General features: G+C 39.1%; 1 protein-coding gene and 1 long non-coding RNA gene across 4 annotated transcripts in view; one reads left to right on the top strand and one right to left on the bottom strand.

Annotated features, from left to right (window-relative positions):
- Positions 1–26,687, top strand: part of LOC138742345 (uncharacterized) — a 209,486-nt gene that overhangs the window by 83,493 nt on the left and 99,306 nt on the right. For both annotated transcript variants that reach the window (XR_011344094.1, XR_011344093.1), the window contains exon 2: positions 7,914–8,053. This is a non-coding gene — a long non-coding RNA (uncharacterized lncRNA). The remainder of the gene's footprint in view (positions 1–7,913; positions 8,054–26,687) is intronic.
- LOC138742342 (beta-galactoside alpha-2,6-sialyltransferase 1-like) overlaps positions 1–26,687 on the bottom strand; it is a 69,535-nt gene that overhangs the window by 11,891 nt on the left and 30,957 nt on the right. For both annotated transcript variants that reach the window (XM_069896633.1, XM_069896632.1), the window contains exons 2-5: positions 24,688–24,789; positions 20,098–20,887; positions 9,051–9,148; positions 5,186–5,287 (exon numbers count right to left, since the gene is read on the bottom strand). In XM_069896633.1, the coding sequence (XP_069752734.1) occupies positions 5,186–5,287; positions 9,051–9,148; positions 20,098–20,836 (939 nt within the window). In that variant the 5' untranslated portion in view covers positions 20,837–20,887; positions 24,688–24,789. The remainder of the gene's footprint in view (positions 1–5,185; positions 5,288–9,050; positions 9,149–20,097; positions 20,888–24,687; positions 24,790–26,687) is intronic.

The raw sequence follows: 26,687 nt of genomic DNA, 5'->3' as shown, positions 1-26,687 counted from the left end.
AAGGCAGCATGAGCTCAGTCACCTCGTGCATTGTGACGTCATAATCGTGGCCCCAGGCACGCGCTGTGCAGGAGACTTGAGGCAGGGAGAAACTACAGAGCCATCTTCCCATGGCTGCCCCGCCACGTGGCGTTACACGCAGGGCCGGTTCGCCATGAGAGATTGAGCCATCCCACAACCCCCCCAGAACTGGCTACGCATCTTGCTACTTGGGCATAGCCATCTGCACCAGCCATAATAGGTCTAAGTGTGCCACCCTCAAACGGCCCACGGTGAAAAGTTCATCTTTACCCACTACGTCCAAAGTGAAAGTCCTGCCGGACCGCTGGAGGACCTTGTATGGACCTTCGTATGGGCGTTGTAAAGGTGCCATATGTGGACCACGCTAAATAAATATGAATTCCGCTGAGTCCAGCTCTTTTGGATGATGTGTCGGCTGGATGCCATGATGCGAGGGAGGCAGGGGGACTAGCGAGGATAGTTTATTATGGAGATCTGCCAAAATGTTCGCGTGCTCAGACGTGACTTTGGGCTTCAGGCCAAAGAACTCACCGGACAGCGAGATTGGCGCGCCGTTGACCAGTTCCGCAGAAGACGCCTGTAGATCCTCCTTGGGTGCTGTACTGATGCCAAGGAGGACCCAGGGGAGTTCGTCTGCCTAGCCTGGGCTGGTGAGGCGAGCCATGAGGGTGGATTTCATATGACGATGAAATCTCTTGTGGGTGGTAGGCTGTGGTGTGCTGGAGTTTAACCCCCAGGAGGATCACCAGCTGAGCCCAAAGTGTGGAGGTGAACTGGGTGCCCGTCACTGGTGATGTGCGCTGGGACTCCGAACTTAGCGATCCAATGACTGACTAGGTTCCTGGGGCATGTCTCTACAGAAGCCTATTTGATGGGAATGGCTTCCGTCCATCTTGTGGTCCGATCGGCAGGGGGCCTATGACGTCAACGTGGATGTGCTGAAATCTCCACACCGCTGGGTTGAATTGCTGGATTGGGGCCTGCATATGCTGGTAGACCTTGGAGGCCTGACGCCTGGTGCAGTTCCTCACCGTCTCAGCCACCTCCTTTTTGAGCCTGTGCCACACAAACCACTCTGCCACCATTCACACCAAAGTCTTCACCGAGGAGTGGGCAAGGTCATAGACTAAGCTGAAAACCCTCGACCTCCACTGCGGTGGGACTACCGGGCATGGTGAGCCGGTGGAGACGTCACAGAGCAGTGTGTCTGGACTGTTGGGCAACTGAATGTCCTGGAGCTTGAGGCCAGAGATGGTGGTCTGGAGAGCCTGCATCTCTGTGTTCAGCTTCTGGGCCTGTGCCAATTTTGTAGTCAAGGCCAGGGGAAAGAGCATTGATCGCTGGATGAGAGAGCGCATCCACCACGACATTGTCTTTGCCTGCCCTGTGCCAGATGTTGGTGGTAAACTCCGACACGTAGGAGAAGTGATGTTGCTCGTGAGCCAACCACTGATCTTTGGCCATTGCAAGTCCCTCTGTGAGGGGCTTGTGGTCCGTGAACACCATGAAGGCCTGCCCTCCAGAAAGTATCGCAAGTGCCAGATAGCCAGGTACAGCGCCAGGAGCTCCCAGTCAAAAGTGCTGTACTTGAGCTCTGGCGGGCGCAGCTGTTTGCTAAAGAAGGCCAGCGGGCACCACTGTCCGTTGAGCCACTACTCGAGTACGTCCCCTACCGCCGTGGCTGAGGCATCCCCCTCAGCAGCATGCCTCCAGGCTCCTGCACCTCGAAGGGCTTGGGGACCACATAGTATTGGCCCTAATGGACGCTGGTGTAGGATCACAAACCTTGTTTCCTATTCCACCAGATCTTCCTCAAGCAGATACCCGGGGACATCCAACTACTCTTGGCAGATGAGGACTTCATGGATCCATGTCGAGTCACAGCCCAAGCGGATACCCTCTGGTGCAACAAGAGGGAGAACAAAGCAAGTTGCGCGACCAAGAACCAGCCGGCCGCAACACTCCCCCAAGCACAAGCTGGAGGAGCACCATTCCACTTGGTGCTTTTACCATCAGCGCTGGGGAAGGCAAGCTCGTAAGTGCTGACAACCGTGTGACCACCAGGGGAAATGACCCGGCCAGCCACCATTGATTGCTGAGACGGCTGGCCACGTGGACAGCCTTCTTCATGTTACCGACAAGTCCATCGGTCGACATTGCCTGGTGGACACAAGAGTGGAGCTGAGCGTCCTGTCCCCCACCGCCCTCAAGTCATGCACCCGATCTCATGGTCCCACCCTGTGGGCAGCCAACGGTTCCGCCATCAACACCTTCGGTACCCACAGGCCGCATATCCAGATCGGGAAAGAGAAATTCTGCTGGAAGTTCGTGTTAGCCTCAGTGGGCACTGCATTGTTAGGGACTGACTTCCTGGGGGCACACAGACTGTTGGCACAGCCAAGAAAGACTCAGCCACCACACTGAAAGTTGTTAATGACTGTTTTTATTCAAATTCAGCACGCGCCCTTTTAAGGACAGCATGAGCTCAGTCACCTCGTGCATTGTGACATCATAATCACTGCCCCAGGTGCACGCTGGGCAGGAAACTTGAGGCACAGAGAAACCCTGACAGTGCCATCTTCCCATGGTTGTCCCGCCATGTGGCGTTACACGTGGGGCCAGTTCGCCATGATGGAATGTGCCACCACAGGTGTTTCTTTTTCCTTTTTTGGGTGGGAGGGGGATGGGGAGAAAAATATAAGTATTTCTTTTGTATCATTGGGTATAAATATTTGATTAATTTTATTCTTTTTCCTGTAATGATGCAAAAAATTAAATAATTTTTTAAAGTAGCCATTATGAGGCTGAAAAACAAGAATAAAACAGTCAGAGACATTGTCCAACCCATAAGATTACCAACATTAACTGTTTGGAATATCATTAAGAAAGAGTGTACTGGTGAGCTCAGTGATCACAGAGGGACTTGTAGGCTAAGGAAGACCTTCACAGCTGAAGACAGAAGAATTCTCATAATGAAGAAAAATCTCCAATCACCTGTCCAATAGATCAGAAATACTCTTCAGGAGGCAAGTGTGGATCTGTCGATGACTACTGTTGGCAGAATAATTCATGAATAGAAATACAGAGGCAAGAAGCAAGACACTTGTTAGCCAAAAAAACAGGATTGACATATTATAGTTTGCAAGAAGTATTCAAAAGAACCTGCAGAATTATGGAAAAAGGCCTTACAGATAGATGAGACCAAGATTAACCTGTTAGGGTGGCCATTCCAAAGGAGGATCTGATCATAGGTTACCATATATTATACATACATACACACGCATACACACACACACACACACACACACACACACACACACACACACACACACACACACACACACACACACACACACACACACACACACACACACACTGTTTTCATTTGTTGTTTTTACAATACCATAAATGTATATGACTGTGATGCCCTGCTGCTGCAGGAAGCAGACACAAAACTCGAGAAAGATTGTACAACAGTCCTTATTCATTTAAAAGTCTCTGCTACAGTGGTAGCTGTACGGGTGGCTCCCAAGTGACTGGCTCAGGATTATATCCCGGGCGGTTGATTGACAGCCAGCCGGGTGGAGTTGTGTCTATTCAGGTCAGCTGATTGACAGCCAGCTAGGTGTAGTCTGTCCTCCGGTGATCTTCCTGCAGGTACAGAGATTGCCTCCTGCAGTAGGCTAGTGGTATATCACCACAATGACCATATCCTCTTTTGGAATGGCCACACTAATCAGAGTGATAGCAAGAGCCAAGTATGGAGGCGTAAAGGAACATCACAAGATCAAAAGCATACCACCTCATCTGTGAAACATGAATACAGGGGTGTTATGGCTTGGATATGTATAGCTACCATAGGTACTGGTGCACTTATCTTCATTGATGATTTAATTGCTGATGGCAGTTGAAAAATTAATTCTAAGGTGTATAGAAGCATCTTATCTGTTCAAGGCTGTGCAAATGCCTGCAAACTCATTGGATGATGCTTCATCCTACAGCAAGACAATGATCCCAAATATATTGCTAAACCAACAAAGGAGTTTTTCAAAACAAATAACTGGAAAATTCTTGAACGACTGAGCCAGTCACCCTTTTTAAATCAAATTGAGTATCTCTTCCATATGCTGAAGAGAAAACTTGAGGGGAAAATCTCTCAAAACAAGTAGGAGCTGAAGATGGCTGCAGTAGAGGCCTGGCAGAGCATCACCAGAGTAGATACTCAGCACCTGATGATACCTATGAATCGTAGACATTGCATGCAAGAGATACACAATGAAGTACTAAACATAACTACTTTAATATACATTCTGTTGCTATGTCTGAAATATTACGGTGCTCTGAAATGAGGGGATGGTGTATATATATTTTAAAAAGTGCTGTGATTGCTACATGGGCAAACCAAAATGTACATAAATGTCTTTTAATAAAATTTGGAATGTGCACTTTACCCACAGGTGAATTGTTTGATTACAAATTTAAAACTGTGCAGCAAAGGGCAAAAAGTGTCTTTGTCCCAAATATTAAGGAGGGCACTCTATTTGCAAAGAGCAGTTTCTTTTTTTTCTAACAAGTTTGGATGCATAGAAACTAAAGTGCAATCAATTTCTGCATATTTCTTTGTTCCCGCTATTTGGGTGAAACACAAGCCTTAAAGGTATGTGGTGGGCTCCATACATATCCCTCACCCATTGTACCTCTTGACAATTGGCATAAGGTTCCTCTAACTGCCATGGAAGAATAGCTGCAAGAATGGAACAAAACCTGACGGTCAGGCCTGGGTGAAGCAGAAAATGGTTGATTTTATTCACCTTGGAACTCTGAGTACCATGAGACCACTATAGATGTCACAATCCTGGGGCGAGTTCAACTGCTATGTGGTATCAGCGAATTAAGAAAGGTTCCCTCTCCCTCATCTATTATATATAGATATAATATAACAAACACCTGAAAAGCAAATGGAAATGAGGATCATAATTTAGTTTATACCTAATGTAAACAATGCAATGCTCAAGCACTCCTTATTTGAAGTTAACCTCCTTCAGTGAGTACTCAGTGTGAGAGAGTGACTGTGGTGGTGGATGCAGTAAGCATAAAAATAAAGGGAATCTTGAAATTTCTCCAGAAGGTAAGAGCAGACTCTATCAGGAAAATCAGATCATACCTCAGTAAGATTAGCTGAATACGGTGATGGGTCCCACACTATTAAGACACCTGCTTTGAACAAATTGTCACCGTGAAACTTGTCCTTTTGCGTTGAGATGATCTGTTGAGAAAAGTTATGGTTTAGCATGTCTATAAATCATAAACAGCATCTGTGCATCAGTGAGAGAAGGGCAGAATGAGCCAGTTGCTCAGTTTAGGTACTGTAATTCTCACTTCTATGATATCCAGCAAAATATATATTAAGATAAAAAGGCCTTAAACAGTTTGTATAACTTGTGTATGAAGGTTGACTTAGAGATTAGTGTCTCTCCTTGTTATAGCAAAAGGATTATAGATCAATTGAGGGTTACAAAATTCAATAATTATTTTTGTTTCCTTTTATGTAATGGAATTTATTGCAAAGTTTAAAATTGCAGTGTCCCACACCATTTATCATATGCTAATTTCACCATCTGCATTACTCAGGCCGCACCAACAATCCTAAATGCAGGTGTGAATGTACTGCAAAATTTACTCTGCCTCCATGGAGTCCATGCCACTTGCAACATCTATTTCCACAACCTCTTCCATACTTCAGTCTCATCTCCCAGTTGAGTCTAGACAAAGGGAAAAAGTCCACAAGGCTCATGCAGCACAATCGATTACTCTTTTTTTAAAAAAAAAGTCTTTAAAGCAACCCAACACCAGAATTAAAATAAAATGCAAGCAGTAAAGATGGTTCAAGAATGGATTTGACATGAAATTACTAAAGGTATTGTATAAAATACAAATTGGCTGTTCTTTAACATGACCTCAGTAGTCTCTACCTTACACAGCATTCACCCATAACTCTGACCTATGGAACCCATATTCAGATACGCCTCTTGCAGATCTCTTGCAAGTTATTCTTTTAATATCACATGCTCTTTAATCCAAGACAACTTTGGAACATAGCCTGGCAACCACTCAGGATGTGGAAGAGTACTGCCTCAGCTCCTTGAAAGCTACTCCCCCAACATTCTTTCCAAGCCTTCCCTATTTTATAAACCAAAATTAATATCTCTATGACAATTTGAATAGGTGCTGCCTTCCCTGTCGTCTTTGCACAAGACCATGAATTGTCCAACTTTGCAATATTTAGTGTTCAGGAATTAGCAGAACTTGGGATTTATTTTTAGTTATTGGCATTCTAAAAGTGGGAAATGAGTTCACATTTTCAAATGCCTGTTGAAATCAGACTCTGCCATACAGGAGCCATTCTGTTGCTTATGCAAGGCATGCAATGTTTGGTTACACTGTCACCTTGGTTATGGTCCAGTAGAAATTCTTGTGTTTGGGGAGATAAATAGATATAAAATTCTTACAGCCCATTTGAAAACTTCAGCACTGATGCTGGGTTCCTCCACCAGCCACGTGGGATAGAAATCTGATTTAATATATTCACCTTGAGTTGTACAAGGACTATGACTAGTTCTTAAAAGTTAAAAAAAAATTAAAAAAAAAATGTAAACACAAAAATAAATTGGCAGGCACCACTTCTCTGATGGGCAAATTCAAATACATAATCCATCAATTGATGGAATATTCAGGGAAACAAATCATTGGTTCAAAGCACAATTTTTTTTAAAAGATGGAGTTTCCAAGCCCAACATCATTGCTACGGGATACTGCAGCTTTCAAAGAAACATTTAAATCTGTAGATTTCAAATCTGCTTGAAAAAGGTGTTTGGATTTTCTGCATGTCATTGGGAAAGTTTGTACATCCCTGTCGCTAGTTATGCAACAAATGCACGATTATACACGTATTCTGCAGTCACATCAGTTGCCTGGAATCTATTGTTTTCTTTAATTTCATTGACCTTGGATGAGATAAAAATGAGAGTGCCAAATGGATACACATCTTTCTCTTGGCTCTGTCCAAGTAAATATAACATATTGTGTGCGTGTTCTGGGAAACGTCTTCCATCAATTCTATTATGGAACATCTACTTTGGCTGCTGTATCCAAGAAACTCTACCTGCAATGTGAATGTTGGACAGTTATGTTGTCAACTGGTCAACCCACATACTAAAGCTGAACTAATTGAAGTAAATCATTCCAAAGCTGATCATTAATAAATTGGAAATCCTGATATATAAACTAGTGATTAAAATTTCTCAGTTAACCAATATCTGGGTACGTTATCCTACAAATGTAGCTGCATTTTTAAAACTTGTTACCAAATGCATTATATATTTCATTATATAAAAATCAATCTATAGCTGACAATTCAAGCCATTCATAAGAAGCAAATGTTACATGTATCTATCCCTAAATTTGGTCAAGTTGAAAAAAGTTTGGAGAGATTTTGAAGAACGGGAGATGATTTCCCTTGCAATACACCAACATGCTGTAGAAACTCAGCAGGTCATACAGTAACTAAAGGAAGTAAACGGTAACCAATATTTTGGGCCTGTGGCCTTCATCAGGTATACAAGTGATGGTTGCCCTTTATTTCCTGTGGATGCTACATGACCTGCCGAGTTTCTCCAGCATGTTGGTGTAATACACTCCGCCCCAGCATCTGCAAGCTTTGTTTAAATTATTCCCATTGTTCGGTATAAGTATTTTTTTAAAACAGTAAAATAAATTTTGATTACAGAGCCTCCAGTGCTCATTTGTATATGGTAACTTGCTTTGTTGCTTGGACCTGATGTGTGTTATGCACCACTGCTGTTTCGGATATTGAACTCTCTCTTCCCCCATAGGGTCATCAGACACTGTGGCACATGGCTCACCAAGTCAGAAGCTGGAGTAGACAAAGGGATATGTAACTTGATTAACAGTTCAGCAAACGAGCACCTTTACTGCATGCTTGCCAGTGAGGAGGCCAAAGGAAGACCTCAAGGTTAGTTTTAATAGGTTTTCCCTACCATGATGCCCCCACAGCAGTTAATAGCCAAATGAAATCACTGTATTCTGAATATGCTCCACTAGCCCCATAAAATTTCTTCACACCCAAGGTGTTTGCTAATACAGGTTGAGTACCCCTTATCCGAAGATCCGAAATGCTCCAAAATCTGAAACATTTTTAGCGCCGACGTGACACCACAAATGGAAAATTCCACACCTGACCTCATTTGCCCATGTGGGACTCTGATGCTCTGCTGGCGCCAGTTTGTTACCAACCATCATCACTGCCAAACCGATGTGCATTACTCACTGTGGTTTTTTTTCTTATTCTCTGCTCTGTGGTACAAAAATATTGTTGAAAATGACAGATTGTGAAATAGCTAAAATGGTTCTGAATCAAGGTAAGTATAAAACGTTATTTTCATGTGAAATTTGAATTTCATCTCCACCTAAAATGCCATGTTTGAGTGCAACATGACCAGCAACATTATTGCATGGGGTGGGGGGGGGGGGAAGTGATTCAAAACACAGCATCTTAAGTTGAAACTGAAGGCCTGCTGTTATTGTTTAACAGCCGATACAGGAATTGTGCTGAAGCTACTGATCCTATGCATTTTGGATAAGGGGTACTTGACCTGTATTTGAGCCCATCCTGCCACATGAGTACTATCAAATTATACACATGAGCTCAGGTCGACCTATGATGAGAGATTAATTAATTTCAGGTGTAATCTTACTTAATGCCTCAGGACTAACAATTCCAGATAATGACAATTTGGAATATTGTTAGTCCTCCAATGTCTTTCAGAAGCCAACATGTAATAAACGGCTATATTATTGAGTGTGAGCCTTTGCTTTTGGATTGCTTCACAATATAAGTGATTCAATTATCATCTGAAGAGAGTAAATAAGAGAGCTGGAGGCTTGCTCTGACCATTAGCAATTAAGGTCTTGATGCCTTCCGAGCAAATGCCAACCTTGTTGAACATTACCTGTGAATTAACTACCCGAATTGTTGTACGGCTCCCCACATCAGACTCGTATCCTGTGGTAGGTGCCCCATTGAACCTCAGAACAGCATCATGAGCATCTGATAATAAGAGAAAGTGACAAGTAGATTCCAAATTTTTATTTTGCCTTAGATATTGATCAGTGTATTCAGTAATGACAAATCTATAGGATGGAGGGTAATCATGGATTTCACGAACTGAATGAAGTAATATGCAATTCAATAATAATTAAAAATTAATGTTTACAAAATAACATAGAGGACCACAGTTTTACATTTCAGTATTATGGACACAACCATTTAACAGATTTCAACCAAGAATGTAATCCATTTACCACATGTTCAGAAAGTGCAAGTTTCAAGTGAAAATGTTGGTTCAGTAATGGAATGTGAATGCAGGTGATAAATAATACATTGAAGAGGCCATGGCCAGTATTACCTCTGGCATTACCTTTTAGTCATATATTCACAGCCCACCCAGATTTTGGACGTTGCTGGCTTTGGGATTCAATAATACAATCTCATATTCCTGGGCAGTTCAGAAAGAGGAAGCACAGTACAAGTGGATCAGACTTAGTACCAGCTAGAGATGAGGTGCTTGAAACAGCAAGGATGAGCACTTAAAGAACATTGGTGCTTTGCTTCAGCCCATACAAGAGTGAAGAAACTATAAAGATCTCATTGATCATTGATTGTGCCAAAGGAAGACCTCAAGGTTAGTTTTAATAGGTTTTCCCTACCATGATGCCCCCACAGCAGTTAATAGCCAAATGAAATCACTGTATTCTGAATATGCACACCCATTTGCCTTATTTCTACTTCACAGAGACGAAATGGCACAATGAAAGAATCTTCAACAGTCATTGCTAGTTATGAGAAAACTAAATGGTGGTGGGGTGTGGCGTGATGGCATACGGAGAAGACTTGGAAAGATTCCTCCCCCAGCAGAACTATTAAAGATCTGACTTTTAAAGTTTTTATAACTTTTTAGAAAATATTGGATATACAGTTGATATACTCTAGAAAACAAAACCACAAGCAGTTAAAAAAAAAAACTACTTCTAAACAGTTATCAAATACAGAAAAATTTTAGCCTACCTTTGAATTGGAGCCTGTGGAAGATGATGCCAGAGCCCAAAGACTTCCTCCTCCAGATTATGAGGAGCAATCGTGCATGCGCGAAACTTCACATGCACACTATACAGAGTTCAGCCTGAACTGCGGGGGTACCTGACTTCTCTTGGCCCATTGATGCTGGAGTGATGGGAGGGGGGAAGATCTGAACCCACAGTTGGGCTGAAATGCCATGGGCATTGATGGAGGAGGACGAAGGTGTCATGGGAGGGGGACTGGAGGAAGATATTTATCCAGGTGTAGAGGAGGAAGAGACTTGTCACCCTAACCCTCACTATTCAGATCCAGCAAGTCAAATTGATATCTAAACAGATAGAAGATTTGGAAAGTCAGATGGGTCAAGGTTTTTCATCTATGAAGGGAGAGATATCGTCTATTAAAATGGATCTGGCAAAGTGTGTAAAATTGGTGGATAAGGTACAAGATAAATTGAAGAAGATTTTCATGACTGGAAGGAGGATGTGGAACAATGTAAAGAAAAGATGGGTAAGATGGAGGATTCATTTCCTGGCTGGGAAATTCAGAGAAATGATCTATTGAAGAAAATGGGCACTTGGAGATTCCAAGTCGAAGGAATAATGTTAAGATTGTTGGTCTTCTGGAAGATTTTGAGTGTCTGGACCCAGTTCAAGTTTTACAGAGGTAGATTCCTGAAGTTTTGGGGAAAGAATATTTCCCAAATGGTTTGGAATTGGATAGAGCTTATAGAGCAATAAGAAGGAAACCTCTTCCAGGTCAAGCTCCATGGTCTATCCTGATTAGATGTTTACGCTATCAAGATAGAGAATTGATTTTAAGAGTTTCAGTTCAAAATGCGAGAAGTAATCAAGGCCCCTAGTAGCTAAGAATAATAGTTTTCATGCTGATTTGAGTCAAGTTATTATTAAACAACGTAAAGAATTCTGCCAAAGCTGTTTTGTGGAAGAAAAGATATAAATTTGCTTTTAGGTATCCTGCTGTACTTAGTTTTTTATGGAGACTTTCAATCTCAGTTCTTTACTGATGATGCTGAAACTCTTACTAGTTTTTTTACCAGATGAAATGTCAGGAAAGTTTTTTTCAACAACCTGTACCAGTCCAGAAGAAGAATAAGAAAGGAGTGTGAGAAGAAATCTCAGCAGTTGGTTGAAATTGACATCTATGATCATCGAGTTGATAGAGATCTGGAGGAAGCATACCATACTTGAAATGACTTGTTGATTATTAATTTTTTGTTCTATTTGGGGTGGGGGTTATTTGACTACTGACCCTTCTGAAGTCATTAGCCACTTTGTGTCACTGGTCACTCCCTCACAATTGAGGGAGATAATACTGTACTACAGATTTTTTTTTCTTTTTTGGGGAGTTTTTTTTGCATTTGGGGTTTTTGTGTGGTTGCCATGGAGAAGAGTTCCATCATGTGTGGTAAGGTGGTTTTTGAAATGAATTGCAATTATGGCTGATTTAAATTTTGCTACTGTTAATGTTAATGGTCTTAATAATCCAATTAAGAGAAAAAGAATATTGGCATATATTAAAAAGTTGAAGGTTGATGTTGCTTTTTTGCCAGAAACACATTTAACTGAGAAGGAACATCAGAAATTGAAAAAAGATTGGGTTGGTCAAGTTATAGTGTCTTCGTTTAATTCGAAAGTATGAGGTGTAGCTATTTTGATTAATAAAGTTATCTTTTAAATTGGAATCAGTTATTGAGCCAATTGGTAGATTTTTAGTTGTTAATTGTAATTTTTTTTCTGAATTTTGGACCTTAATGAATATTTATGCTCCTAATATAGAGGATGAGAAATTTATGTTGGATTCTTTTCTTAATTTAAATCAAGCATATGAAAGAAAATTATGGTAGGACATGATTTTAATTGTTGTTTGGATCCATTATGAGATAAATCTCCAAAAGCAGTAGTTGGGACTAAAATGGCTAAACAGTTGATAGCATTAATGAAAGATACAAATTTAGTAGATATATGGAGGAGATTGTTTTTGTTTTATTCATTTCAACATTATTCTTGTACTAGAATTGATTTATTTTTGGTATCAGCACAATTGCAAGATTGTGTATTAAATGCTGAATAAAGAGTAGAATTTTGTCTGATTATTCTTTGTTATTAATAACATGTACAGGTTCAGAGAGAATTGATAGTATATATCGATGGAGATTTAATTCTTGTTGAAAAATGTAGAATTTTGTAATTTTATGAGATCAAATAGTTGTTTTTAAAAATAAATATGGATTCAGTTAACAGTAAATTTATTTTATGGGATGTTTTAAAAGCATATTTGAGGGGACAAATTATTAGTTTTACTGCTAAAATTAAAATTTAGTTGATCTAACTAAACTAGAGAAGGAGATAGAGATTAGAAAAAGACTTACAGGAGAATTAAACAGAGGTTAAGAAAATTTGTTTAATATGAAATTACAATATAATTCATTACAAAAGAAGTTTGGGAAGTTATTACAGAGAATTAGACAAAGGTATTATGAATTAAGGGAAAGGGCTCAAAGTTTTAGCTTGGCAGTTTAAAAACTGAACAAGTCTCAAGAACAGTAAATGCTATTGAAATGATGATTAGATGTAAACCTCAGGAGATTAATAGCATTTTTAGAAAGTTCTATGATAAAATTATATACCTCTGAAGAAGTGGAGGATGAGGTTAAAATTGAATTTTTTTTAATATGACATGGATTTACATTTTTTGAGTGGTAGGATGTTAAAGATTTGGCTGCTCCTTTTTCTGCTAAAGAAGTAATAGACGCACTTCGATCTATTCCAAATAGGAAGTCTCCTCAGGACGATGGTTTTACTTCTGAATTTTGTAAATTTCAGGACTTATTAATTCAATTATTGAAACCGGTGATGGAGGTTTTTTTCCATATTCTTTTTCTCAAGCAATTATTAGTTATTCTTAAGAAAGGTAGGGACCCATTGAAAACTGGGTCTTGTAGACCAATTTTGTTACTGAATGTTGATTATAAAGTTGTAATGAAGGTTCATTGGCTAAATATTTATCAGATTTGATTCATTTAGATCAGACAGGTTTTATTAAAAATCATTATTCAGCAGATAATATTGTGAAGTTGATTTATTTTATTAATATTTCTCAAGATTCAACCAACCAATGGTTATTTCATTGAATGCAGAAAAGACATTTGATAGAGTGGAGATTTTTATTTAAAGTTTTAGAGAAATTTAAGTTTGGCCCAATTTTTATTGGTTGGATTAAGGCCTTGTACTGCTAGAGTTGTGACAAATGGAGAGTTATCTTTACCTTTTATGTTGACTAGATTGACTAGACAAGGCTGTCCTTTGTCACCAGCTCTACTTGCATTCGTTATTGAACCTTTGGCTCAGACGATTAGACAAGCTAGTAATACTAAAGGCATTAAGGTGAAATTTGATTAATTTAAAATAAATTTATTTGCAGATGATGTTTTGATATATTTAACAGAACCTCAGAATTCTTTGAAGTGTTTACATGATAGATTGGAACAGTATGGTGAAATATCTGGTTATAAAATCAATTGGGAGAAGAGTGAGATTGTCATTAGCTGAAATGGATTATTCTTCTTGTAAGCATATTGTGAAACTCAAATTAATGGATCAGATTAAGCATTTAGGTGTTAAGGTAAATAGTAATTATAGTCATTTATATGAATTGTTTACTGTTATTGTCTAAAATTAAACATAATTTGAATTGATGGAAAGATTTACTGATTACATTTATAGGAAGAGTTAATTGTATTAAAATGAACATTTTTTTCTCAAATTCAGTATGTATTTCACTCTATTGTAAGATTCCTCAAACATTTTGAAGGATTTAAATGCTTTGGTGAGGAAATTTTTTATGGAAGGTTAAAATGGTAAGGGTATCTTGACAAATTAACTTTGAAATAGGAATTAGGTGGTTTGCAACCACCTAATTTTTAAAATTATTATGATGTAGCACAATTGAAATTTATTAATGATGTTTGAAATGGATAAAACTTTGATATGGGTTAATACTGAATTATCTTAAATTGGTAAGAAGAAGATGGATCAGTTTATTTATAGATGGAATCCCCAAGTTATTGAGTAGTTATAATTTACCTGTTTTGAAACATTTAATGAATTTATGGTATTAAAAATAAAATGAAGTTTTCGGTACTCAAGATAAGATTTTGGGCAAAACACCTATGCTTTTCCCCTTTATGCTTAATTGTCAGCTTTTGAAGTTATGGGATCAAAAGGGTATTAAATTTGTGCAAGATTGTTATGAAGCAGGATATTTTATTTCTTTTCAAAAAATGAAAAAGAAATATATATCTTCTAATACTCTTTTTTTAATTATCAAATTAAAGCTTTATTGTTGGATAATTTTGAATATACTTTATGGTTACCTAGATGGTCTAAGTTTGAAATTTTACTTTCTGAGGGTGGTAAGAAGGGATTTATAACTGAGATGTATGCTTTTTTTTACAGAATAAAATGCCTACATTGGATTTACATAAATCTAGATTGAAATGGGAGAAAGATTTATTCCTCAGAATGATTTGGTGAATTTATATAGGGATAGTATGACTAAAATTATAAATGTAAGGTATCGATAAGTTCATTATAATTTTATTCATCAATTATATTTAACTCCAGAAAAATTAAGGAGATATAATTTTATTTCTTCAGATTTATTTTTAGATGTCATAAGGATGTAGATTTTTTTTACATTCTACTTGGCTATGTGAAACAGTAAAACCTTTTTGGAATAGACTTAAGGAGCTTTTAGAAGTTGCTTTGAAAGTGAAATTTTCATTAGATCCTTTAGTATTTTTGTTGGGTAATATTAAGAGGTTGAGTTTAGAATTAAGATTAAATAGATTTCAAATTGCATTTTTGAGATTATCTTATTAACTGTATCTAGAAAATATTTGACAATTACTTGGAAAAATTAGACTGATTTGAGTATTCAGAGATTGAGATCTTGTATTCCATTGGAGAAGATAAGATATAATTTGTGTGATAATTATTTTTTTATATTGTAAAACTTGGAGCCCTTATTTGGATTATATGGATTTGAGTTTTTGCATCCCCTGGCCACATAGTAGTGGTGTTACTCCAATCCATGGTAATTAACTGATGAATTTTGTTGTTATGGTTCGTCTCATTATTTTTTTCTCTTTTGGGTAGGTAGTGGGGGTGGGTAGGTTAGGGTGGGGGGTTATAGGGGGTTAGTTTATTTTAATATGCATGCGTTTTTAAAATTGTTTTTAAGTACTGTTCATTAATTGTATGTTTCAATATATGCATTATGATTAATAAATAACATATTCAAAAGAAAAACTAAATGGTGAACAAAGTCATGTAGTAATAATAATAACAAAATAATCCTAAAGGTGGCTAGGAATACCAGAGGGAAAAAAAAAATCAATTGTTTCACAGATAATCCAAAAATAAACATCAGGCACTTTAAGATGTTATCTGATCATTCTTATTAATTTCCTATGTTGGTTCAGAAACTGTTCAATCCACTTATCACTGGAGATTTAATTCAATGTTAAAAAACCTGAATTTGTTGCCTTTATTAGGGAGCACATTATGTCTTTTATACATTTAAATGAACATTCAGTTCAGAGTAATTTTAGATTATGGGATGCTTTAAAAGCTTATTTAAGGGGAAAATTATTAGTTATTCTACTAAAGTTAAGAAACAATATTTGGCAGAAATCCCCAAGTTGGAGGTGGAAATCAGTGTTTTACAGAGAGTTGCAAAAGAATTCAACAGAATTCAAAAGGTGCAGTTATCTCATTTGAAATTATATCATAATACCTTACAGATGTATAAATATGAGAAATTAATACAAAGATCTAAACAGTGTTATTATGAGTTTGGAGAACGAGCTCATAAGGTATTGGCCTGGCAACTAAAAACTGAACAAGTCTCTAGGTCAATAAATGCGGTAAGGAAGGGTGCAGTGGTTACTTTTAAACCCCAAGAGATCAATGATGAATTTTGTTGTTTTTAATCAAGATTTATATACTTCTGGGGTTAATCAGGATAATAATTGAGTTGAATCTTTCTTAGCTGATTTAGATCATCCATCATTGAATGAGAAAGATGTACAGGAATTAAGTAATCAATTCACTGATTTAGAAATTAAAGTGTTACAAATTATGCCAAATGGAAAATCACCTGGAGAAGATGGTTTTACTTTAGAGTTTTATAAAGAATTTTATGATTTGCTTCTTCTGGTATTTAGGGATATTTTGAAACAAGCTTCTGAAACATCTTCTCTTCCAGAATCTTAAGAGCTTTGATTACTGTTTTTACAAAAAAAGTCAGAGATTCTTTGAAAGTAGCTTCTTACAGAACAATGTCTTTGTTAAACATGAATTATAAAATTGTTGCTAAAGTACTCACAAATAGACTTGAAAAATACTTACTACAATTGATACATGTAGATCAAGCAAGTTTTATTAAAAATTGATATTCTGCTGATAATGTCATTAAATTGATTACATTAATGCATCAAGCAAATTAACTAACCAACTGTTAAGAGCAGCTTTAGAGTGTTGAGTGGAATTTTTTTTTTGAAGTTTTGGAACATTTTAATTTTGGTCCATTTTTCACTGGTTGGGTAAAGGCCTTATATAAAAATCTGTCAGCTAGAGTAGTGACAAATGGTCAAATCTCATCCTTGTTTGATTCGTCTAGATCAACCAGACAAGGATGTCCTTAATCACCAGCTTTGTTTACATTAGTTATTGAACCATTGGCTCAATTTATTAGACAGGATGTAAATATAAGATTTATTTATTTACAGATGATGTATTAATATATCTAACATATCCTAAGGAGTCTTTGAAGCAAATTCAAAAATGTTTGGAAAAATATGGTGAAATGTCAGGTTAACTGGGATAAAAGTGAATTGTTACCAATATCAAGTGAAGATTATTCAGATTGTAAACAAATTACTCAATTTTGATGGTCGGATAAAATAAAGTATTTAGGTGTGGTAGTAGATGTGGACTACCAACATTTGTATCAATTAAATTATGCACCTTTATTAAAGAAAATTAAAATTGATTTAAGTAGGTGGAAAGATCTACATTTAACTTTAATGGGATGAGTGAATTGTATTAAAATGGACAAATTTCCTCATATTCAACATCTTTTTCAAACTATCCCTTGTTCTTTTCCAAAGGCTTTTTTTTTAAAAGTTCAATTCGGTTGTTTTTATGGAAAGGTAAGTTATCTAGGGTTTCTTACAAAGAATGATATGGAAATATGCATTAGGAGGACTCCTGTTACCAAATTTTCAGAAATGTTATGAAGCAGCTCAATTAAATGTATTAATTGAATGTTTGATCTTGATCAACCCCCAATATGGACTAAAGTTGAAATGACACCGATTTCAGAATCTAAAGTTTGTCATTTTAGTTATAAATGGAATCTTTATCTTTTAAAAACTTAAGTTACCAATAATTATACATTTGTTGAAGATTTGGTATAATAAAGATCAAATTATTGGTACTAAAGGTAAAATTACTGCTAGAACTCCATTGTATCGGAATAGGGTTATTCCTTTTTCTATGAATAATCAATATTTTAAAATTTGGAATTCAAAAGTTATTAAAATAGTGGAAGACTGTTTTGAGAGGGGAGTGTTTCTTTCTTTTATTAGACTTCAAGAGAAATTTGGAATACCAGCAAATTCCTTATTTGCTTATTTTCATGTACGGGCTTTGTTAAAGGATAATTTTGGACAAAAGTTAATATTGCCCCATTAGACTAGTTTTGAGAAGCTGATTACAGAAGGTTTTAAAAAAAAAAAGGTTTATATCAGAAATTTATGCATTGTTGCAAGAGAAGATGACCTGGCATATTTAAAATAAAGAATAAATGGGAGAAGGATTTAGACCTTCCGATTTCTCAAGAGAAGTGGATGATGTGTGAAGAGAGTGTAACGAGGTCAATTAATGTAAGGTATAGTTTAATTAATTATAATTTTTTACATCAGTTGTACTTAACCCCAGAGAAATTGAAAAGATATGGTTTTAGTTTATCCAATGAAAGTTTCATTGTGGAGAAGGGTACATTTATACATTCAGTTTGGACTTGTGAGAAGGTGAAAATTTTTTGGAAGAAAATTATGGAATTTTTGGAGCACTTATTCAAAATTGAATCCATTATTTTTTTTTTAAATTGGGATATATGTTGAACTTAAAAGTTGGTTTAAAATTAGTTAAGTTTCAAATAGCATTTATTCATATGGTTCTGGGAGTGGCTAGAAAATGTATGGTGGTTACATTGAAAAATTGTTGAGTTAAATATTGAACGATGGCATAATGAGTTGAAATCATTTATTTAGAAAAAAATAACATAATTTACACAATAATTATTATTTTTTACTAAAATGTAGACTATATTTAAAAAGTAAGGATTTAAATATAGTTTAAGTAGTTTATAGATATGGCACACTTCACGGCATAATTGATTTATATATGTACCCCATTTTAGGGGTAGTGGGGAGGTGGGGGTTTGTTGTTGGGAGCTGGGTAGGGGTGTAGGGGTAGTAGGAGATTGTTATGTATTTTGACGATGATTTATGTAAGATATTTTTAATGTTTGTATTTTATAACATATAAATAAAGTTTTATAAAAAGGTACAGTGAAACCTCGTGAGAACGCAATTCGTTAATCTGCAGAATCGTTTATAGTGCGGGTATCTGTGGACCCCAAACATTGATTTTAGGAGGCCAGGCTAACAGCCACAAACTCAAAAATGGGCACTTATGACTCATTTATAAAGTGTGTATGTTGATATGTGGAGTTAAAAGGTCTTATTATAGGGTTTGAGTCACAGTATTTGGTTTTCCTGCTTCCTGAATCATGATGTATATGCATTTGTTTTGCGACTCGGCTGTAACGCGGAATGAAATCTTGGACTCCAACTACCGTGTTCTAATGAGGTTTACTGTATGTCAAAAAACATGTCAGACTTATAAAGGGAAATAAATCAAAGCATTCAAATCTGTATTGTGCTGAACAGTTTTTAGGGGTATTAATTTACAAATCAACAAACCTCAGAGTCCCTTCATACCCCCACACAGGATGTAAAATTTAATCTTTGTCAAATTCTCTTAAGACATAGGAGACTAGTCAACCCATTATCTATGCTGATTCTCAGAGAAATACTCTCCCCCATGGGTGCCCCTGTAATCTATTCTCTCACACAGCACTTCTGTGGCCCATTACAACACCCTGATTCTATCACACAACTGCAATCACTAAAGGTCATTCAATCTATCAATTAGCCAACTAAGGGGAGATATGGGGAAACTGGAGCATCAGAGGAATGTGGTCATGGGGAGAATGTACAGTTTCAGCAGTTAGAATCAAAACTGGGTCATGAATTAACAAACCATAAATCTTGACATTTTCATGCTTGGATTGAGAAAACATTGTACAGTAATTAGCATCAGAAACATATGACCATACATTTCCTTCATGTCATAAGTTTTTAAGAGATTGTGACAAAATGACAATGAGTTCCAGTTGCATGGTAACCAAAAGCATCTTTGAAACAAGCAGGTGTTTATATGGTAGAGGCAGCACGTTTGAAGAGACTCATTTCACCTGGGAGTTCTGCTTCAAAGTCACTCCAAACTGTTTCATACTACAGTATTACTAACTCGAGAAAAATTTGGAGAGTACTTTCTAATGGCTTTCTTATCTACTGAATAGCCAAGATAGAATGGTAGACTTCAAACAAGTTATCTGCTAAACTTCATACTTACCAATACCTCAGATGAATATGCTGCATGAAGGGCATTTCTCTCTGGATTCTTTATTCTAATGAAATCAAAAGTTTAACAAATATTAACCTTGAATCCAAACAGTCAACATAATTAGGTGTAAAAACTCACCTATTTCATTTCCAAGCTTCGACTGGAGGATTGATCCAGCTGATGCCACAACAGCACAAGTTCGGAAAGGTCCAAGAACTTGGGAAAGATTTCTGTTTGGTAAATGTTCATGCCATTTGGATGTAGCGAAGGACTCATCTCCAAACTGAATTGAATTCACTTCAACTCTTTGCTTCAGTTCGCACAATAATTCATTGCTGCTCAATTTTCTTGTCCTCCTTGTTCCAGTAAAGTGTACACCATACTTATTCATGGCAACATAATTATTTTTGATTGCCTTTAGGTTGTAGTTAAGATTGCTTGAAGAGCTGTCTTCATTCCAAAGTATCCACTGATTTCTAAATTTGAGCTTCATTTTGGTGGTTTGTGCTGCTTTGAGATGTTCCTTTATCAGTTGACTCCTGATTAAATCCTTTGAGACATATGTTTCTTTCATTGGAATTTCCATCTCTTTGGATCTGCTGTTATTTGTCTTTAAAATATCAAAATATGTCCAAGAAGTATCTTTGTTGGCATTTTCATTACTAGATCTCTTTGCACCCTCCCTAACAAGCAATAACTCCTGTCCATCATCTTGAATCAAACTATTTTGGAGTCTCTTGATCTCATCATCTTTCAATTCATTCTTAAGCAAATGATCTACTTTATGAAAACACATTTTATAGAATACAGTGTAGAGGCAGAGAAATATACATGTGAAGACACACATCTTCTTTTTCCCAAATGTATATAGAACCATGTTTATCCACAAGTATTTTCCAACTATGTAATGTTGGATATTGCAAGAAACCTGGAAATAGAACAAATTAATTCAGATGCTGACTTGAATCCAACCTTGATATTTCAAGACTTGAAGCTTGTGCCACAAAAACTCTCGTTCTGCAATGCAGAAAAACCCCAGGTATCTGGAATACAATGCAACCAGCAGCTGCAAGCAAATGGCAAAACAAATCAAGGAAAATAAATATTAAAAATTAATAAATATTAAAATATAAGAATAAAAACTGTACATTTAATATTGTAAAAGTAAATGTTCTCTGAAGTAGCATAAATCTTTGAAGATGGTATGCAGCCAGTAGAATGCATTGGTTGTGCTTTGCTCATAGGGGTTGTTTGGATAAGGTTTGCATAAAGTTGTGCCCAGGATGAAGAATGTTAACGCTACTCACTTTTGGAGACACTTAGTGAGTCTTTAAACAGTTTATTCTTAGTTTGGGTGTATTAGTTAGGCATTGTAAGAGTAAGTCTCAAACAACCGGAAAATACATTTATCCGATATCTACCAAACCCACAGGTTCAGGATACCAAGGATTTTGCTGTACTGATACCATAATAAGATGACTTGAGAGAAACGGATCCTCAACAAAGTAAAGGTTTCAATGAGAGTAAATTGCAAACTGCAAGGCTGCTAATATGGAAATCAATTTAAAAACATGGAATAAACTGAAAGGGCAGAGTAGAGATTTAATCAAAAAGGATGGATGTCCTTGAATTATTTAAACAGAAGTAAGAACCCTTGTAAGTCTCCCCTCCCACAGTTTATTGGCCGAGGTGCGCCCGAGGGCACCAACAGTCTTATCCTTGGCAGCGAGGGCGAACAAGCAGGTGTGGGGTGGACTTTTAATCTCAGGGAGTGGGTCACGCTCAGATGAATTAAGCTCTCGGTGCTGCCACTGTCGAACAGGCGCTTCATTACCTGCCCGTTGACTTGCATGTCCATCATAGAATGCCCGAGGTCGTGAGGGATGTCCCTGGTGAGCGTGGTGGTGGCCAGGACCGTCTCTGAGTTGGAGTTGAGTCAGAGTGCGGTTGTGCACAGCGATTTATGGCATCTGGAGGCATGGGGGGGGGGTGTCGGTAGGGCAGCCTGGTCATCACCAGTGTTGACCACGTCGACATCGGTGGTGGGGTGAAGCGAGCGGCAGCTGTTGGCACCCAGAGGTGTGGGGAGCATTGGTAATGAGGCCTGATCTCCGCCCGTATTGATCACATCATTCTCAACATCATCGGGGGCCCTCTGTGTCAGACGCTGCCCGGCCCTGGTGGCGGAATGTGGGGGCCCGCTGTGTGGCTGGCCTCCTTCCCCAGTCGTGTTCGTTGCACCGGGGAAGTGACGTCATCATGGCCGGCGGTAGTGATGTCAATACGTCAGTCGGAAGTGACATCTCGCTGTGAGCTGGAAGTGATGTTGCTGCAGTTCACGGCGTCCGGCCCTGCTGAGGGCGGGGGCTGATCCAGGTGATCGGGGCACACACTGCAACAGTCGCTGGTGGGGCTGGATGTTGCAGAAGGCAGAAGTCGTAGCGGGGACAATGGCACCGCCCGGCATGCACACGTGGAGGAGTCCGCGGGGAAGATGGGGAGGTCATAGAGGGCCGCTGAGCTGCCAGCTGGTTTTGAGAGGCACGCTTTAGTGAAGTGGCCTTTCTTGCCACATCGGGAACAATACTGGTTCCTAGCTGGGCAGTTTTGGCGCGATCGTCAATCTGACCCACAGTATTTACAGGGGTGTTGGGCACCTGCTGCAGCGACAATTTCCTCCCCAGCTCGATCTGGGGCTGCAGCTGCAGTGTGAGAGGGCCATGAGGGAGCCTGGGGAAACCTGGAATCGAAGTCTTTGATGTGCAGGGCTGCTGCTTCTAAGGTTTGGACCAATTCCACTGTCTTGGTTAGGGTGTAGATATTGTCTTCCAGCAGCTTCTGCCAGATGGCCCTCGAGCGTAGCCCTCGTACAAAGGCGTACCGGATCAACCTCTCGACCTCCTCTGCACCTACCCCGGGTTCAGCCAGACACGGTCGGGCCAACTCTCACAGGTGTTCCAGGTAAGACTCAGCCATCTCCCCGGGTTGCTGGATTTGGGTGTTGAGGAGGTACCTTGCACAGACCGCATTCATGGGGGGCTTGTACAAGTTCTCGAGAGTGTCCATTGTGCTCTTGTACGTGGAGCAGCCTTTGGTTGTCTGGAAGATGTGAGGACCCAGCTTTGACCAGAGTAGGGCCAACCTCTTCCGATCTGAGTCCAGGATGCCGCCTTCAAGTGCCTTGATGATTGCCTCGACCACGTGCTGCCAGATCTCGAATTGTGTCTGGGCTTCCAGGTGGTGTGGGTCAACTTCGAGGCTCCGTGTGCTCAGGAGTTTTTCCATGGCAGCCATGGGAAAATTTTGTGGATTAAATTGTGGTGCGCTGTTAGCCAGAATCAGACACACACAAAGTAAAGACTGTACAACAGGCTTTAATCCACAGTCTTCCACAGAGCCAGTCTGGCTGTAGCTGCAGTAACTCTGAGTGAGCTTCAGAAGGCAGTGCAGACTTGTATCCCAGAGGGTGATTGACACCCGACCGGGTGGAGCTTGATCCCTTCAGGCCGACTGATTGACGGCCGGCCAGGTGTTGTCCTGTCCCCTTACAGTCCTGCAGGTACAGAGGTTGCCCCCAGCTGTAGGCCAGCAGTACACTCCTGCAGGTAAAGGTGTTGCCCCTGCAGTAGGCTTGTGGTGTACCACCACAAGTGCAGAACTTGTAGAGGGAAGTATCCTGACCAATTCCTAACTAAATTGTCAATCACCAGATTTCACTTAGCAGGTGCTACTGTGATAAGGTATCTGTCAGCTGAAGTAGGTGTGCATTGGATGAGCAGTAGTCCCTATTTGAATGGAACCAGCCTCATACCTGTGTCATGTTGTAGGACTACTGAAACGACCTTAAGCACTCCTACACCAGCAAATGCTGCTATATCCCTCCTCAGTGACTTGCATATCAAAAGCAGGTCATGCAAAAAGCAAAGGTTTCCAAGGAGATCCTCAATGCCCATCATTTAGTTCAATATAGCAGAAATATACTTTTCAACACACAATAGCTCAGTTTCAAAATAATTTATTTTTGTCAAAACCTAACTCTTGATAGATTGCCAAGGTCCAATTCATTCTTATTGGTCCAAAATTAACAAAAACTCAGATTATGATATTGAGCACAGAACTTGAGCCATGAGGGTCATGGGAGAATCATGCCAGAGGCCATCTTTACATAAAAAAAGTTAAAATTCCGGAGAAACTCAGCAGGTCAAATTATATAGGAAAGATAAAAAGACAACCGATGTTTCGGGCTTGAGCCCTTCATCATGGTATCCAACATTGTGCTTTTACTTCAACCACGGTGTCTGCAGATTCTTGTGGTTTAATTTTGCCATCTTTACATGTCAATATTAGTGAACCATAACCTCTCACACAGCAGGATTTCCCAGAGCTGTTCCAGCTGCATGAGGGATTATGGGGAAACTAAGTCGGCCATTCATCCCGCATTGTGCCGCCGTCGTGACTTGCCAAAGCATGGGCAGGGGGGGGGTCTGGCCAGCGCCCGGTGGTGAGGTGGGTAGAGGGAAGAAGCGAGCAAGTGGATGAGCAACCGACAGATGGGGGGGGGGGATTTACTCTTACTCCCTCTAAATTACCGAAGAGGGCAAATTCCTGGGAATTTGGACTGCAGTGTAAAATTCCCAGGAGGTCCTGAATTCTCAGGAATTTCACTGGGAAAAAAGTAGGGTCACTGGTCGCTTGCGATGTGAAAGCAACTACTAGAAAACAGCTTACATGCAAATGGAGTTCAAAAGGTATTTTTCAGTTGCTGAATTGGGCCGAGATTAGAATTCAACTTCAACACCATCCAAGCCTTAGGGACTCCAAAGCCAAAACCTGAAATAATAAATGAAACTCAATTTTAAAAACGCAAAGGGCTAATTAGAGAAAAATTATAAACATATTCTGTGAGTAATTTTGACACACACCTAAGTACTTACTTAGCACTCAATGCATTTTAAAAAAATTAACAGTTTCTTGCCTTTTCTGAACTTTACAAGTAGAATTCAAAACCATCATGCCACAATTCAAAGGGCACCCTCCACCAGATGGCATTAACATCAACTTCTCCAGTTTACATTAGCCATGCCCCCCCACCCACCCCCTGTTCCTATCTTTCTGTCTCCTTACCTGTAGTGCGCGCGCATGCTCTCTCTCTCTCCTTTTTCCCTCTGTCCCCTTTACCCCAGATCTGCACAGATGGGGAAAAATTGCAGCCAGTGGGAGGAGTTGCAATGCAGCATGCATTAAAAAAAAATATGGATGACATGATAGTACAGCTACAAACTGGCAGGTATGATGTTGTTGCCATCTTGGAGTCTTGGCTAAAGAGTAGATGGCAGCCATATTTGAGGTACATGGGAGCACGACTGTACCCACACCCCGACAAAAATTACCAATAGATGGATTTACAAAAGAAATTACAGTCTCCATGGTCACTCGTCAGAAGCACCAACACCACACCCAGCTCTTCATTCTTTTCTTTCCCCCAACAGATGTCCAACAGACTGATGTTATCTCCTTGTTTATTGATAGAAAACAACAAACAAAATATTTTAAAAATAAATGTAATTGGGAGCTGAATGTACAAAGGTACCCAAAGGATGGGCAGCTACCCAAAGGATGGGCAGCTACCCAAAGGATGGGCAGCTACCCAAAGGAGGTAGTGTGGCTCAGTATTAAAGAACAACATTAAACCATTAGAAAGAGGAGACATAGGATCAGAAGATATAGAATCATTGTGGGTTGAATTAAGAAATGGCAAAGGTTAAAAGACACTGTTGGCAGTTACTGTGTATACAGATCTCCAAACAGTAGCTGGTATGTGGACAATAAAGTACAACACCAAATAGAAAAGGTGTCTCAAAGACCAAAGTTATGATAGACATGGGGATTTTAACATGCAAATTGGTTGTGCACCACTGTTGGGGGGGCGGGGGGGGGGGATTATCACAATATTATTAAGTTCAATTTGAGATTTAACAAGGAGAAACTAAAGTCGTATGTGTCAGTTTTTCAGTGGAGTAAAATGAATTATAGGCCAAAGTAGACTGGAAGTGGGCACCAGAAGGGAAGATGAGAGCAGCAATGGATGGAGTTTCTGCAAGAAATAAGGAAGGTGCAAGATAGTTACAATCAAAAAAATGCAATATTCCCAAATAGAAAAACATCACAACTGTGGCTAGAAGGGAAGTCAAACCAAAGTAAAAGCAAGAAAGATAAAATTAATGGAAAGATAGAGGACGACTTGATACAGCCCCCGGCTCAATCTCTTCAGTTTCTAAACCACAAAGATCGCCTGTGGGGGCTGAAAAAATATATCTATTGCTCACCAAATGAAGGATGGCACTGGAATTACCCGTTCACCAGAAGAAGGTGCATGTTCCCAAGAAGTGGACCCCGATTTGGAAAGCCTTTCGATTTCAATGGAGGGAGCACACAGGAAGGCGACTCCATTGTTGGAAATGCATCAGGTAGCATTTCAATCTGAAGAAATTGTTTTTCTTCGTGAATTGATGAGTAAACAATGAGACATGGGGGGAGACCAGCAGCGACCCCCTGAGAAGGTTGGGGTGCCATCGCTGGGAGTCCAGACCCGCAGTAAAACTTTTAGAATGTCTTCTGTTGAGTTGCAGCAGGAGCTGCAGTTACCTTGTACTGCCACTATGTCAGAGAGAGCAGAGCTGAGCTTTACTGACTCACAGTGTATGCAATTTAATGCAATTATTCAAGCT

The sequence above is a fragment of the Narcine bancroftii genome, chromosome 9 (assembly GCF_036971445.1).
Source record: "Narcine bancroftii isolate sNarBan1 chromosome 9, sNarBan1.hap1, whole genome shotgun sequence".
In the NCBI taxonomy this organism is placed as follows: Eukaryota; Metazoa; Chordata; class Chondrichthyes; order Torpediniformes; family Narcinidae; genus Narcine; species Narcine bancroftii.
This window is presented reverse-complemented; position numbering and strand designations above follow the sequence as displayed.